At 38.2% G+C, this 15,418-nt stretch overlaps 1 protein-coding gene across 2 annotated transcripts in view; it reads right to left on the bottom strand.

Moving 5' to 3' along the window:
• CNST (consortin, connexin sorting protein) overlaps positions 1–15,418 on the bottom strand; it is a 46,149-nt gene that overhangs the window by 7,277 nt on the left and 23,454 nt on the right. For both annotated transcript variants that reach the window (XM_072332487.1, XM_072332485.1), the window contains 5 exons: positions 13,268–13,354; positions 12,708–12,822; positions 9,837–9,858; positions 9,562–9,655; positions 5,958–6,832 (listed from right to left, as the gene is read on the bottom strand). In XM_072332487.1, coding sequence (XP_072188588.1) covers positions 5,958–6,832; positions 9,562–9,655; positions 9,837–9,858; positions 12,708–12,822; positions 13,268–13,354 — 1,193 coding nt within the window. The remainder of the gene's footprint in view (positions 1–5,957; positions 6,833–9,561; positions 9,656–9,836; positions 9,859–12,707; positions 12,823–13,267; positions 13,355–15,418) is intronic.

Genomic DNA, 15,418 nt, shown 5'->3' with positions numbered 1-15,418 from the left:
CATGTTTCTTCCATTTCTGCCAAACATGGATACAATTATACAAAAGACAAAGTCTTCAACAAGCAGATCCTGGGTGAGCAGTATAAAGGAACATCTAAGTTTATAGACACTGAAAGTGGACGGAACTGTATTTGCAGGATACATTACCTGGGTGCATTATACCAAAACCAAAGCTAAAATTGCCATGGTAGCAGTTTATGTTGGCTATGAAGCAGACGCCAATAGGGAGTCACCTGGTGAAACCCTGCATCTGGGCTTCCAGGATCATGTGCCAAACATGCTAACATGCTGACAGACTGTGCTTTAGCAAACTGAAAGGGTTCAAGAACATGCTGATACTTCACAGGTGTAACAATCTACACACTGATGTTAGCATTCAGTTAAACTAAGCGTAGGACTCACTGCCTGAGTGCTTCACAATTCTGTTTTAAAGCTGCTACCATTTTTCTTTCATTATGCATGCCCCTTTATTGAGAATGCACATTGTTAAAGTTGTTACAAATACAATAGCTTAAGCAAAGAAGAAAATCTACTGACAAGACAGAGGCTTGACACGAGTATTACCTAAGCATTATCTAAGACATAAATGCTATCTAAGAAACACAAACAGAAGCAAATCCTATTCCTTAGTCCTACAGTCGCCATATTCTTTCTTTTATCTTGAAATCTTTCTTTTCTGAAGTCTTAGCCATCTCTCCAAAAATCTGAGTCGTTTCTTTTAAAACCTATTTTGTATCTCAGTGACTACCTTTGCTACATTCAAAAGTGATCTGTATACATTTGCGCTACAACTAAGAAAACATGCCACATCTGCAAACGAGTTTGCAACACACCTATGCAGCAGACATGACCCAAAACCTCATAGTGAAGGAGACAACTTTCCAGACAGTACTATAGTTGCAGACAACTGACTGCCTAACCATCCCATAACCTAACCAAATTAGGAGACCATGCAATTATAAGAGTTGTAGAGAACAAGATAAACAAATGACTTCATAACTTAAAGTCCTAAACTTTCTTATGGAATGCATCAATGCGTGCTACAACCAGAGAGATGGTGTGCTGAGCACAAACGGAGAGCACAATCCAATAGGCATTGCCCTGGCTGTGTCATTTGGCACTTAACTGGTAAATACTCTTGTTTTTGACTATGTAATAGCTTGAGTGGTTTATTTAATTAAACAATGCAAGGAAGTATTTATAAAGTAGTGAAAGTATGAAAAGAAATAGTTTAAATCAGGATGTGGAAGACTGCTGTGTGGTACCGATGAAGCAGCAGTAACAGCCTGCATGCTTCTCACCACAAGAAGCGAACTGGGTTGAAGCTTCTACTGTTGATGTTAAATAAGCTCTGCAGAGCTGCCATGAAAATTCATCAAGTCAGCTGGAAAATAAATACTCATGCTTCCATGTTGTGACAAGGAAGGGGGATTGTGGAGAAGTGCATTAATTTGACTCATTTATTTAGGAGGGCAAGATGACATTATGTCCTTTAAAAGAGTGGATTATTTTAAGCTTCTGTGTATGGCACTGCTTTTATAAAGAGGATCAATGGCTCCTCCTGAGCTACCCATGCAGCAGGCTAGCTGTTGCCAGATATGGGTGGTTCCGATAGCACTTGGGAACTTCACCTGGGTGCAGCGGGGTGTTTTTACTCCTGTCCTAAGAGTAGGGTGCAGCAGTCTGTTCTGCACACTTTGTTCTGTTTGTTGGCTCCTGCTAGTTCTTGTGTGACCGTGTCACAGGCTCTGTCTCCTCCAGGCTGAAAAGCAGAGGGCTAGGTCTTATGTGATTACCTGGAAATGTGTCCCAGCGATTACAGTTATGTAAAAGGCTTGCTACAATGAAGCTCACTTACTTCTGCTGCCAGTACACATAAATGTTTCAGGATTTACTTCTAAGTGTAAAAGACCTAATTGATACAGCACAGTTTCTCTACACTAAACATATTCTTTTAAAAAGAGTGAGGGCTTTTGATTTTGCAATACAATCATTATGGTAATGCTACTCTCCTGACCCAACAAGAGCAATAAATCACACTTTTAAGGCTCTCTTTGATGAGAACGTCTTTACATGATATGCAGTTTATACCTACACTATTTCGCCTGCCTCTCACTAGACATGGCACCCAGATTTTCCTTTTGTTCTGCAAAGCAACTACAAAGCTATGCCTCCTACTCAGGGACGGCTTATTCTTAAAATGCAAATACAAATACAAGCATATGGAGTTCTGAACAAAACCATGTTTCCAGCTTTCTTTCTACCACATCCTCAACTGCAGTTGAAAACTGTCTAAAATGAATACCACATTTTATTCTTCTTATTTTCAGTCATTAAAATATCATTACTGTATTTAAGACCGTCACGTGAGAATAGCGCCCATCTCACTACAAATAAAATCTCATTCAATTATAAAAATTGACAATAAAATATCTTTTCTTGCACCTTTCATCTAGAACGAGTTCAAAGCAGCAGACAAATGGATTACTTTAGAATCATCTCCTGCTGATTAAACGGCCATCAAAAGCAGCAGAACAGAGATATAGCAGCCATACAAGACTAGAAGGATTCTACGCTGGTGTTTGAGGTAGGAGGAATTTAAGAAGCCTGAAATCATTATTTAAATTTGAATTTAATGAGGGCAGTGTGGTTAATACAGCTAACCACAAGTCAAGCCTGTTCTTGGCTTGAACCACAAAAGGAAAAATGCAGGCCTGCACCAGGCGGTGCTGTGGGCTGTTCTGTGCAGCACAAAAGAGCTACAGGTAACAGACACTAATGAAACATGGATTCTTTTCCTTAACTTCAGGAATGACACCAAGCAAACTCAAAACTACAGGACCTGAGCCATAAGACAGGACAAGGGATCTCAACAAAGCACTGTCTGCACACTTCATGCAGGTAGGTGGAGGCTTCATTCCTGCACCCAAATCAGCTGCCAGTCAGTACATATTGAGTAGATTTTGAAATCTTTGTATACAAAAAGTGCAATCCAAAGCTACTACTTTATGCTGTGGGAAGGAGTCTCAATACTTTTGCTTTCCGAAATGAATTTCAAATGATAATTCACCATAAAGAATAAAAAAACAACAAATTCTATTCATTTCCCTAATAATCTCACAGATATAAAGCTTTATTTCATACAGGAGAACACACCTTACATTACTGAGGTGACAATCTGTGTGACTGCTGGTGTGCCATTTCATCAGATACTTCTCAAATCTGTCACTGCCAACTGTTGATACACTCTGAAGCTCTTCACTAGGTGTACGAAGGCACTTTCTATATAGCTACAGTGATTTTCCATCATTTGCACACAAGTTTGCATGGATAGTATTAGTAAATAAATACCTAGTGCAACTGACTGTAAAATATGTAAAAAATGATTTCAGTTTTCAAGTTATTTAAAGCCAGAGAAAAAAATTCAGCAGATTTTCAGTCTTTAATTAATTATTGCAAATAGTAGCCTAAAAGCAAGGGACATAAAGGATCTGAATTACAGAACTCTGTCAGACAATTGTGCTCAATATGAAGTTAAAAAAATCCCTTCTGACACAAGTACTATCCTTCCCCATTTACAGTAAATTGATATTACACCCCCATTGAGTAATACTGGTCCTACCATATGATTTTTGTACCCAGTTCATTTCAAAACAGTCTTTACCTCTGCTCTGCATTCTGACTTATTTGTGACAATTTTGTAACTATTTGCTCCAGGAAAAGTTTTATCATAGTCACAACGACTGGCCTTTTTTAAGTTGTCATACTGACACCTTTCATGTAAGGTTTGTTCTTATGCTTGCTTGTGTCTACACAACACTTTTGTAGTACTTCTTCCATAATTATTGTAAACTTATTAGATGGCCACAGCCAGAAGAGTGCAACATCAAAGGCTGACAAGGATAACAAGAAAGGAAAAAAAAGGTTATGGTAGGATGCAAAGATCAATCTCCTTGTCAAAGCATCAGTAGAATCTTCTTTTAGTGCTAAAACAAAGTCTGTGTGAGTAAATGGTGGTCATTCCTCAGGGGTGCCACGCTCTGTCAGTTCCTGGTGCCTTCTGAGGAAGTTGCAGGTGAACACCAAGTCTGAGATGCAACCCCTAAGGGTAATGAATGGCAATAAGATTAACTGGGAAAACAAAATATAAATGTATAATGAAACAATACAGGTTACACACCCGTGTACACCCAGCAATTTCAGACGTTGTAAAACAAGCCGAGGTGTTGCATATTACAAGTGTTAATTGGTGTCAAAATAAACACATCTTTGCTTCTCCCTGATTTAATCCCCCAGCCCTACACAGTTCAGGTCTCTTGCTAAGAAAGACTGGAAAAGACTCCCACCAGTGACAGCCAACATTATGTACTACATACAAAATAATAATAATAAAAAGAAAAGCTATGGAAAGACTCAGGGTACTTTTTGCCTCTCTAGAGGCCCAGTTCTGCTGCTAGAGTACTGGCAGTACTAGCAGAAGGACTGTGAACTAGAAATGACACTGGATTCCCTGTAAAGCACTGTCGTCATTGGCCACTGGCCCAGTCAATACAAGCATCACTATTCTAACACTATCAATATCCTCCTTCCTATGCAATCCTTTAAAATGCAAGTGGCTCAAGCATAGCAACTTAAAAATAGCAGCTATAGGGTTAATTTATGATTTTTCTACATAAAACAATTCTCTCCTTGGAAATCAGTGGATTAAGTCAGTGGATCCAGTGCAAAGTTTAATTACCTATATGAACACATATGTGGGATCCCACATGTATGTGCTGCTAAGAGCTCATGTATAGCTACCACTGAATCCAAAACAGCTGAAGTAAAACCAGCTTTGTGTACAGGGCCTTCAGTCCTGGTACATGACATACTTCCTGAAATCCCACAGAAAGACAAGGTGTCTTAGGGGAGATTAGGGTGCCTGAAGTTGCAAAGGAGAAAAGAAGCTGCTTAGGTGGGGAAAAAAATCCACCGACACAAAATGCTTTGTCTCCAGCACTGGAGATTTTGCCAAAGATGTAATAACATCAGTGTGCATCTCCAGTATTTAGTTCCCCTCTTGGGTGCAGTCTGTGTGTGATTATGGGTTCTTGATCTACATGTATTAGCTTCTGATCTGTAGAAAAGCACTATTACTTTTTATTGCCAAGGGATGTTACACTGTCAAATTCATCACAAATAGAGAGGAACCAAGAAGACACCTTCTTCTGTCTTTCCTCTCCAGCGACTGAAATCACATAATTTCAAAATAATCCCATTTTTACATTTAAAGGAAAGCTTTTACAGTCCAGTATTTGTAAATGCAACAAAACCAGAAGATAAAGTGAAGAAGGAACCACACACTCTCTGACCAAGTCATGCAGCAATAAAACTTAATATATATATTTCCGAAAGGGCACTTCAGCTAATGAAGCACTCGTCCTTTCTGTGGCCTATGGTGAGTTCAGGTTTAGAAGTTCTTCCTTAAGTTAGGTTGAACAATAAAACTGCCTAGGCCTGGCAAACCTGGAAGCCCATACATGCATTTATAGAGCTTATTAGATATGCAGCTCTTCTCACCTTCAGTCAGTAGGAGTAGAAAAGTAAGTTTTGTTCTTCGAATAGAAAAATCTATATTATAAACAAATGTATTATGTAGACCTTGTAAATAAAACCATAATTAAACAGGGACTGTCAATTCCTCTCCTAACAGTTTATGTTAAAAATAAAAAGAAATAAAGAGTTGGCACTAATAAGTAAAAATCAATGTGATTTTTAGATGCACGGAGCAGCACTTGCCAAGAAGGATGCAAACAGATAAAAGGGACCTTTTTACCCGAGTTAACTAGGAACAAGTAAATGCATACAGACTTCAGAATAAAAAGATTAGAGATATTGGACACATTTTGAAGTTGGTAATACCTAAAATATTTCAACTGAGATAACATGGAGGGTTTTAGAGGATTCACAGTATTTACCTCAGCAATCTCTATCCTTCTTGCAAGTTCATCAAGAGAAGAAAAGCTGTCATCTAGTGATAAAGCTTCCAGTGAGCTGTAAGATGCTCGTTCAGGTGAAATATCTGGGACAGTGTCAAATTCTTCTTGATTTGCTAAGTTTGCAAACGATTCTCCAGAGTCTATTATGTTGCCATTTAAAAATCTGAGATATTCATCTTCTCGTTCTTCACTTTTTACCTTCTCCTCCTGTCCTGCTGCTCTCTGCATTTCCTTGCATACTCGTGAACGGGCAGTACTCTTGTGTTCAGATACTTTACTACTTTCAGAGCATACATTTGAAGCAGTTCTGTCCTGGGGAGATTTTTCATCATCATCATCAGGCTGTTTCTGCTGCTGGTTTAAATCGCTATTTCCGAGCTGGGCACTAGTGATTTCTGAAGAGCTGGCAACAAGTCTTGATCTGAGACGATTTTTATCAGCTTGTTCATCTTTATCAGTAGAAACCAAATCAGCAGGCATATAATCAGCATCTGCTGAAACCAAGGCATCTACCATTGGCCCGGGAGAGAATTTCACTCCGGGTTCCCCAGCTGTCTCTTCTATTTTTTCCGCATCCTTAGAGATCTGCCTTTCTCTCAGCAGCAAACTGTTATCTTTGCCAGCATCCCCTGATGATAAACAGCCTGGAGAAGGCCTGCCCACTGTCCCTGTGGACTGGGTGTGTGGCTCCAGTGCTGATTCTGTACTGTGGTGCTGCTCCTCCATGTGGTCCCTTCCTGCAGCTACTGAAAGGCTCCCTGCCTCCTGCTCCTCAGTTTGCTTTACACTGCTAGGGTGGGTGCTCGGCTGTTGATCTTCTATCTTTGGTCGGATGCCAGGACAAGTTTCAGTACCTAAGTGAGACAGGAAAACAGTTGCAGTGTTTTTAAATGATTCAAAGCATCAGCAGAGAGGAGAAAGAGTATACTGTGATTTGATAACGTTGTAATCTAATCCTTAAGATGCGCTCCCATAAAGGGCAGGCCTTTGCGCTCCAGGCAAATAAAAGTTTTGTAGTCTAAAAAGCTGACTCACGATTAAAGTGTTCATGTGCATTCTTACAGGCTGAGCATATGCTCAAGTGTCCACCTGAAAAGAGAGAGTCACTCCCATGCTTTCAGAAGAACATGTATTCAAGTGACTTTCCAAGTGACTAGATTCCTTCTAAAGTATATTTTAGCGAGCACACATCATGGAGGCCTGAAGCACAGATAAATGCACTTAAAAACTACTGAAAGCTGTATTTTGATGCCGATGTATCTACAATGCAGGAAGACTCCTGCAGTATTTTAAGAAAGCTGAAATGATGGTAATTTAATATATTTTAAATTACATTCTTTTAAGTGGGTAACTAGCTCCTTTGATTAATCGTAAATTAGAAATCCAGTTATAATATTTTATGTAACATTGTGAAACAAGTCCCTTTTTGGATGTTAGTTTACATATTAAAAATGGGATTCAGCTTATTTATGAGTTCATATTTACAAAACAAATAGAAATTCATTTCACTTATGTGGAATTTCAGAGAGAACTGAAAGGAATTCTACATAGCCTGTGATTCACCTACCACTGATATGATCTGCTAATGAAGGAATAGATGGTTGGCCTGAGTTGTGAATGAAATTACTAGACATTAGCCATTATAAGAATCTCCAAGTCAAATCTCGCTCTTAAGGATCATGAAGAGAGAAAGGGAGTATTCAGAACTAGAAAACCAAAGGGAGCTGATTCTAACAAAAATGACCTTTTTTTCCCCATCCTTTAATAAAAGCTAAGTTAAGACTATGTTGTAGCAGGTTTACTGTTATATTAACAGTAATAGCTCCAAACAAAAAATTCCCACTTCTAGAAAATGCCTGTTTGCATTTATTTATTTATTTTTTTTGGGTCACATCCAAAAGCAGAAAGGTCTCATGAATAGATTAACAAAGAGATCAAACACTGCCCTCATTAACAGAATGTGTTCTGACAGCGACTGAAGATCTCAAGGATAACCGTTTCCTCCCTCACCTGTTAAAACATCGCTTTAAATCTGAGCACTTTCCTTCACTCTTTACATGAAACAAGGTCACATTCTTTTGTCTTTTAAGAAATGTTCACATTCATTCATTTTATTGACCAACTTTACTAAGTTCCACACTATCCCCATTTTCAAAGACAATGAAATACGAGGCAGTATAAAACAGACAGGCTGGGGAATTAAAAAAAAAAAGAATGTCCAGCCATCTCAGAATGCAGACAAAAATCAGAACAAGATTTGACACTTGGAGAGATATTGAGAACCTGGTCTATGAATGAAGAAATGGCTATGAGACAGGGACTTTCTGAAAAATAGGCACAGATGAATAGATAGCCCAAAGGACTCGTAATAGGATACTGAGCCTCTCATGTATAGGTCATGAGGTCAAACATAGCCTGGATTACTGGGACAAGATTTTGTTACCATCTGTCAATTTTTCCCAGTGAATACATCCACGATACAACAGGCATCTTTGTTGGCAGCACCAATTGTCACATCAAAGATTAAATGTGGTCAGAAATTAAATTGAATTCTTCAATGTGAAAGATGGTCCTTGAGCTCTACAGGATTCTATTCCTAAGAAAGTCACAAACGATCCCAGCATTGCTATCTGCCTACAGAGAGGTACAAGAATGTCATTAAACTCATCATTTCTTTAGAGAATGCTTCATGACACATGATTATATTTGGTGAACACCAAGGTCATTAAGGTTTTCAGTTAGAAACAAAATAAATTGATGAATATAGTATGAATCAATTCTCATCCTTTAATATATACACATAGCTTTAATGATTCAGTCTCTCTGCTGGTAGAATCAAAGATAAAATCTTCCAGAGGAGAAAATGTAATAGTATATGAATTTATATGATGTATCCTTTTCTTGTCACACTGTAAGTCATTTTTTAACTAGCAGTCCAGTATTTCCCCCTTCCTAATGGCAGATACATTTCTGTCTAGAAAGTAGGAAAACAAAAACAAAACAAAACAAGATTCATTCTGATGTGGACAAAAAGCCCACAAAAACAGATCATAAGCATTTTAAGTTTGCAATGAGAGGGCCCGTGCGCTTGGACCAATGCTGAAGAGGCTAGTTTAAATATTATAAGCTGTAGAGTTGTAGTAGCATAGGATTCTGCTGGAGTTCAGACAAAATACGAATAATGAAATGCAAATACTGCTTCTAGTCATTATCACTGGAGCACTGCATAACTGAGCCACAGTTTGGCTATTTTTTTGTGCAGCACTCAGTGATAGTTACAGATCCAGAGTTACGGATCATCTCTCTTCATTTTCTGCACTAAGTTTACAGGTACCTTCCTCACACAAATCCTAACTGTGACAAAAGCTCCATGCTGACATATGGACACTGTGAAGGGCAGCATGACCATGGCTTTTATTAAAAGATGCATTTCCTTAACAAATCAAAAGATCTGCCAGGGTCAGGAGTCATCAACTCCTCAAGAACGTACTAACCTTGTGAAAGGCGTCTCTTGTAAATCCTACACATACATCATTACAAGACAATATTTCAAACAAATGCATGGACATACAGACACACATACCTGATTTGGAAACAGCTTCTCTTTCCTTTAAATTCTCTGATCCAGTTAACTTGAGCAAACAACCGCTTTCCGATGTATTTTCTGCAACTACTGTCTGTAAAATATGACAATATTTCCTGTAATTTTTGAGCTTAAACAGGAATACTGTGATTTTTTGAAACATTCATTCATGCTTCAAGCAGTTTCTATAGTAAACTGGAAAAACTACAATAATATTAAAAATACATTTGTTAGCAACCTTTGGCAAAGCAGAAGTTACAGAAATGGCTGCTTACCTTATTTTCGGGTGCCCGTGGCCTGCGGCAATGAAGAAAAAAAGGCATAAATTACACTACTCAACAACAGCATTCTTCATAACAAATGTCATTGAAATCAGTGGCGTGCAGTGACAAGACAAGGGGTAACAGGTAAAAATGGCAACACAGGAAGTTCCATACAAATATGAGGAAGAACTTCTTTACTGTTCACAGACGAAACCAAGTTGGGAGGAAGTGTTGATCTGCTTGAGGGGAGAAAGGCACTACAGAGGGACCTGGATAGACTGGATAGATGGGCCAAGGTTAATGGCATAAGTTTCAGTAGGGCCAAATGCTGGATCCTGCCTTTTGGTCACAACAACCCCAGACAACCCTACAGGCTTGGGGGAGGTGTGGCTGGAAAGCTGCCTGATGGAAAGGGACCTTGGTGTGCTGATGGACAGTCAGCTGAATATGAGGCAAGAAGGCCAATGGCATCCTGGCTTGTATCAGGAATGGTGTGGTGAGCAGGACTAGGGAAGTCATCCTTCCCCTGTACTCGACATTGGTAAGGCCTCACCTTGAGTATTGTGTTCAGTTTTGGGCACCTCCATATAGAAAGGACATTGAGGTGCTGGAGCAGGTCCAGAGAAGGGCAGCAAGGCTTGTGAAGGGCTTGGAGAATATGCCCTGTGAGGAGAGACTGAAAGAACTGTGGCTGTTTAGCCTGGGGAAAAGGAGACCAAGGGGAGACCTTATTGCTCTCTTCCAATATCTGAAAAGTGCTTACAGTGAGAGCGGGGTTGTTCTCTTCTCACTGGTGACAGGACAAGGGAAAATGGCCTGAAGTTGCACCAGGGTAAGTTTAGGTTGGATATCATGAAAACCTTCTTCACAGAAAGGGTTATGAAACACTGGAATAGGTTCCCCAGAGAGGGACACATCCTTGGATGTATTTAAAAACCATTTAATGTGGTGCTCAGGGACATGATTTAGCAGAAGGTTGTTAGTTAGGGTACCATGGTTAGGTTGTGGTTGGACTCGATGATCTTTAAGGTTTTTTCCAACTTGAGCAATTCTAAGATTCTGTGATTCTATACTGTGAGAGTGCACTGGAACAGGCTGCCCAGGGAGGTTGTGGAGTCACCTCTGGAGATATTCAAGACCCATCATGATGCCTCCCTGTGCAACCTGCTGTAGGGAACCTGCTTTAGCAAGGGGTGGACCCCATGATTTTGAGAGGTCCCTCCCAACCCTTACAGTTCTATGATACTGTGATCTAAATTCCTTTACAACTTTATGCTAAAAGAGAACATTGCCAACTTAAAAAATATAAGGGCTCAATATCTACTATTATAAGAACACTGATTGCTAGAGCAGATGTTGAGGAAAGAAAAAAACTGCCACCTCCTCACCCTTATTTCTCTCCCCTTATGTTGTTTACATTGGGACATATTTCCTGGGTATTTTATGATATAGGAGGTCCCATTGGTTCCACTGGGATTCACAGGTGAGTCAGCATTGTTAATAGTGTGAACTTTGCAAACCGTGTAAACATTCATGCACAGCATGTAAATTACTTTCATTTACAAAAACAAAAAGCTCATATTTTCCAAGACCCTGGCTTAAAGTATCATTTTAATTTCAAAATAAATACAGCTTAAAATGTAGAAAACAAATATGAAACAAGAAAAGCAAATAGGTTTTTGCCTGGAAAAAGTGATAATAGTAAATATGGAGAACTAATCGTGGCAAATGAACACAGTCCGTAATTTTTTCTCAAGTTGCAGTCTTCCTCAGGACTGGGAATACATAAATGATACGTAAATGAATTTTTGTATTTAGAAGTGAGGCTACTTGGAAAAATTACGAGGAGAAAGCTGAGCAATGTTTAACAAGCCAACAATTCATTGCCCAGGGAGGTGCTGCAAGTTGCAGCACATAAATCATAATAGTCTTGTATCCTAATATTTGTGTGAGCTTGCACAGTCACGCATAATGAAATGTAGGTTGAGGAACCCTGCAGGCACTCAGAGTAACCTTGCAAAAGCAACAGTCATGGCAGTAAACTTGCTGTGCTAGAGCTGCCTCTTCCTCTTGTGGAAATTCAGGCTTATGCTTTCTGCAAACTCCTTCCCAAACAACCTGAGACTGGGTTCTGATGGTCAGCCTAGGAGTTTTCTAACTTTTGTATTACCACTCAGGAAAAATATGTGGAAGATAAACCATACTCTGAGAACAACAGAAGTATTCTGGCTGCTGTTGTATCCAGAGTGACTAAGTCTCTCTCCCCATTTGACTGAGAGTGCCTTTTGGCTGATCAGTGGTAGTTAGTATCATTTTTTTTCTGTCTGTCCTTTAAACTCAAGATCTAGCAGGTAGGACATTCACCAATGAAATATCAGACCTTCTCCTGGGTCAATTGCACCCAGGGGTTGGGTATAATCTCTTACATGTTACCATCTAGAATAGCACCCTATGCACTATCCAGAAGTTTGCTTTATTGTGATAAAATAGCTCAGATGGCTGCTGAATCAGGCAAAGAAGGCATAAGCCAGGATCTCTTATCTATTCAGAAAACTGCCACACTAGGAAGTACAGAATGACTGCTTAAGTAATTTATGTGAAATCTACTGAGTATAATGAGTCAAAACATTATGGAATTATCCCAAAATGTAGAAGATTTGCAAATAATGCAAGTAAATGCATTCCTGGAATGATATTAGAACATCATGAAAACTGATGGTAACTCAAACATTTTGTTGCATATCCAGAGCAGCAACCTCTTTATTATCAAATTCACTTAAGGTAGATTTTACCTTGGGTCTCACCATTTTAAAACACCACCAGTAGTAAGCAGAAAAAAGCTACACTAACATGTTAGTGCTAAAGAAGTAACATTATACTTACTGTTGATGTGATGAACAAACTTTAGTAAGCTTTTCCAGCTCTTCACTACTCAGTTCTTTAGCTGAATTCCTCAGTGTTCTAACTGGACTAGAAACTGCTGTTCTCCATTTTCTTTCTAAATTAAATCCAAATATCCAAACAATTACAAAAGTAATATTTGCTTAACACAAATCATGCATATTAAACTAATTCATGGAAAAAATTAACAGCTGATCCACTGCTATGCTCTACAATCTTGTTTTGGGTTGTGCAGAAAGCATCATATTTTGCCATCACACGCTTTATTTACATTACATCAGATTGAAACTAGAAGTAAAAATAAGCTCCTAAAAGCTGTGAGGTTTATAGATAATAAATAATTTACATCTTTTTCATGAAACATGCAAGACGGGGCCCAAAGATGGAATACTCTTCACATAACAAACTAGAGAAAACTGGGTATAAATGCTATTTCTGCTTTAATGGCTTTATTGGCTTTAAGCTCACATAGCACTCTGTTATTTACAAGGGCAAAACAAGTGAACTCTTGATGCTACCATATTAGTTTAGCCTGTACTTACCCCACTGTTCCTGTATGGAAGAAAGATTTGCAAGCAGTTGCTCATGATACAATCGTTCAAGCTGAATGAACTTCATTGCCTTCTCATCTTAAAGGCTGGTTAAAGAAAAATGAACACACGTGCAGACATGCTACTATTTGTTTTTGATATCATATTTGAACGGAAGATCATTATGTACCTGAAACATCATTAAATCAGTCTGAACAATAATTAGCATCCAGATCTCTGTGCATGGGAGAAAATTAGAGCAGACATGAATACAGCAAATGAGAACAAAGATAAGTTCCAAGAATGAAAACTATTCTTTTCAGCAGCTACCTCTTCACATGTCTTGTAGCCAACAGAAGATTTCCTTGAAAAGTGATGAGCAACATGTTACTGTGCTGACAACTGCAAGGTAAATTAAAGCTCTTGGAAGAGAAAAGCAAAACAACGATACAAATACTAGTATACATCTCTCAAGAAATGCAATGATGTGTCAATGAACATAACTAACTGAACTAACTCTTCCCCTATTCAACCACTGTATTCAACACTGTCGGACAGCTAGACACCTTCTTTCTTCTTCATACAGATTCTGTTTCATTTTTGTCTCCATGAAGAACTCCTTCCCTCCCTTCAGGTTATCATCATATTCAGACAACTATCACTATCTTTATATCACTATATCTTTATAATTTGTAATAGTGTATTTCTGGTATTACATTATATTATAGTATTTCTAGCTCCATCAAACTCAAATTGTTTGTCGTTCTGTTTAAGGCCATGTTTACCAGCTATTTCAAATTTAATTAAACAGCGCAATGAGTATAGAAGTATTCTGAACGAACTTATAATATAGGAAAATAATTTCCAATATTCATTTTAATTAAAATATTGAAGTTATTATTATAAAAACGTAAGCAAAAACATAAGTTTTTGTTATGTTTGTTAGGCTCATGCACCATATAAATGGCACGGCTTATAAACAACAGTATTAACAGATTGCCCTTGCCCTCAAGAGTTCTGTTACTGTGAACAGAAATAGAGATCAGAGAGATAGCCTTAGAGGATCACAGTAACGACCCCGAATTATTGTTAAATATGCAGTTCTACACCAGATGAATTAAAATACCCATCATGGATAATTAACACCATGTAACATGATCAAGTAAGTTCTTTTTTAACCTCAGGAAACTGACGGCTGCAAGTACAGGGGAGATTTCCTTCATAAATATGCACCATAGTGTGGTGTTGAATTCCACATCAGGTGTATATTGCACTTTAAATATTTTCTTTGATCAGATATAAATATAAGGCTCGTCCATTAAAGCAATTTCTATGAAAGAGAAACTGTATTTCATCAAAAAATCATAGAATGGCCTCAAAAGGACCTCAAAGTTCATCTAGTTTCAAGCCACCCGCCATGGCCAGGGTCACCAACCACTAAACCAGGCTGCCCAGAGCCATTTCTGTCATACTGCTGGATGTTCTTCTAAAATTAAGTGCCTTTTTCTGTGAACAGCCATAATTTGTGCTATATATTTTTTTCCTTTTTCTGATGGATGTTTTTGAAGCCAATGATGGGTAATTTGACATATTCCCTCTAAAACACTGCTATAGCTGTTACCCTGTTTTTATATGATAGCCAAATATAATTTGGCAAGATTTAAGGATACATTACTGTGTTTACTTTGTTTCATTATTTAATCATGATAATTGCCCACGTGCTCCATATTGTTATTAGAAATGTAACAAATTACATAATAAAGAAATAATGTGTACACAGAGACTTTGTTAAACTTGACACACTTTAGTGAATCACATACACATGAAGAGCTCACAACTTGCCTCTTCTTTTTACAGCTTGAACATTTTTCTTCAAAAGCAAACAGAGAAATAGCCAGTTTTAAAATATGTATATATACTTTAAGGTTTAATATAATTATTATCCCAGAATTACTGAAATATCTTAATTATGACCAGTTTGACTATTCTAACTTATTGACCAAACTTGTTTAATTTACCTAGGAATAAATCAAAGTAACCACTTGGCTGTTCCCAGAGGCAATCACCCCTGGTTTCTTGTGACAGTTTTTCAAACTACTCTGGTATGACTTAGAGTAATTAGCACTTGACAAAGAACAGGTTGCTGCTGTATGCAGGTTGCTG

The sequence above is a fragment of the Excalfactoria chinensis genome, chromosome 3 (assembly GCF_039878825.1).
Source record: "Excalfactoria chinensis isolate bCotChi1 chromosome 3, bCotChi1.hap2, whole genome shotgun sequence".
Lineage (NCBI taxonomy): Eukaryota > Metazoa > Chordata > Aves > Galliformes > Phasianidae > Excalfactoria > Excalfactoria chinensis.
Note: the sequence above shows the minus strand (reverse complement) of the source record. Positions and strands in the feature narration are given on the sequence as shown.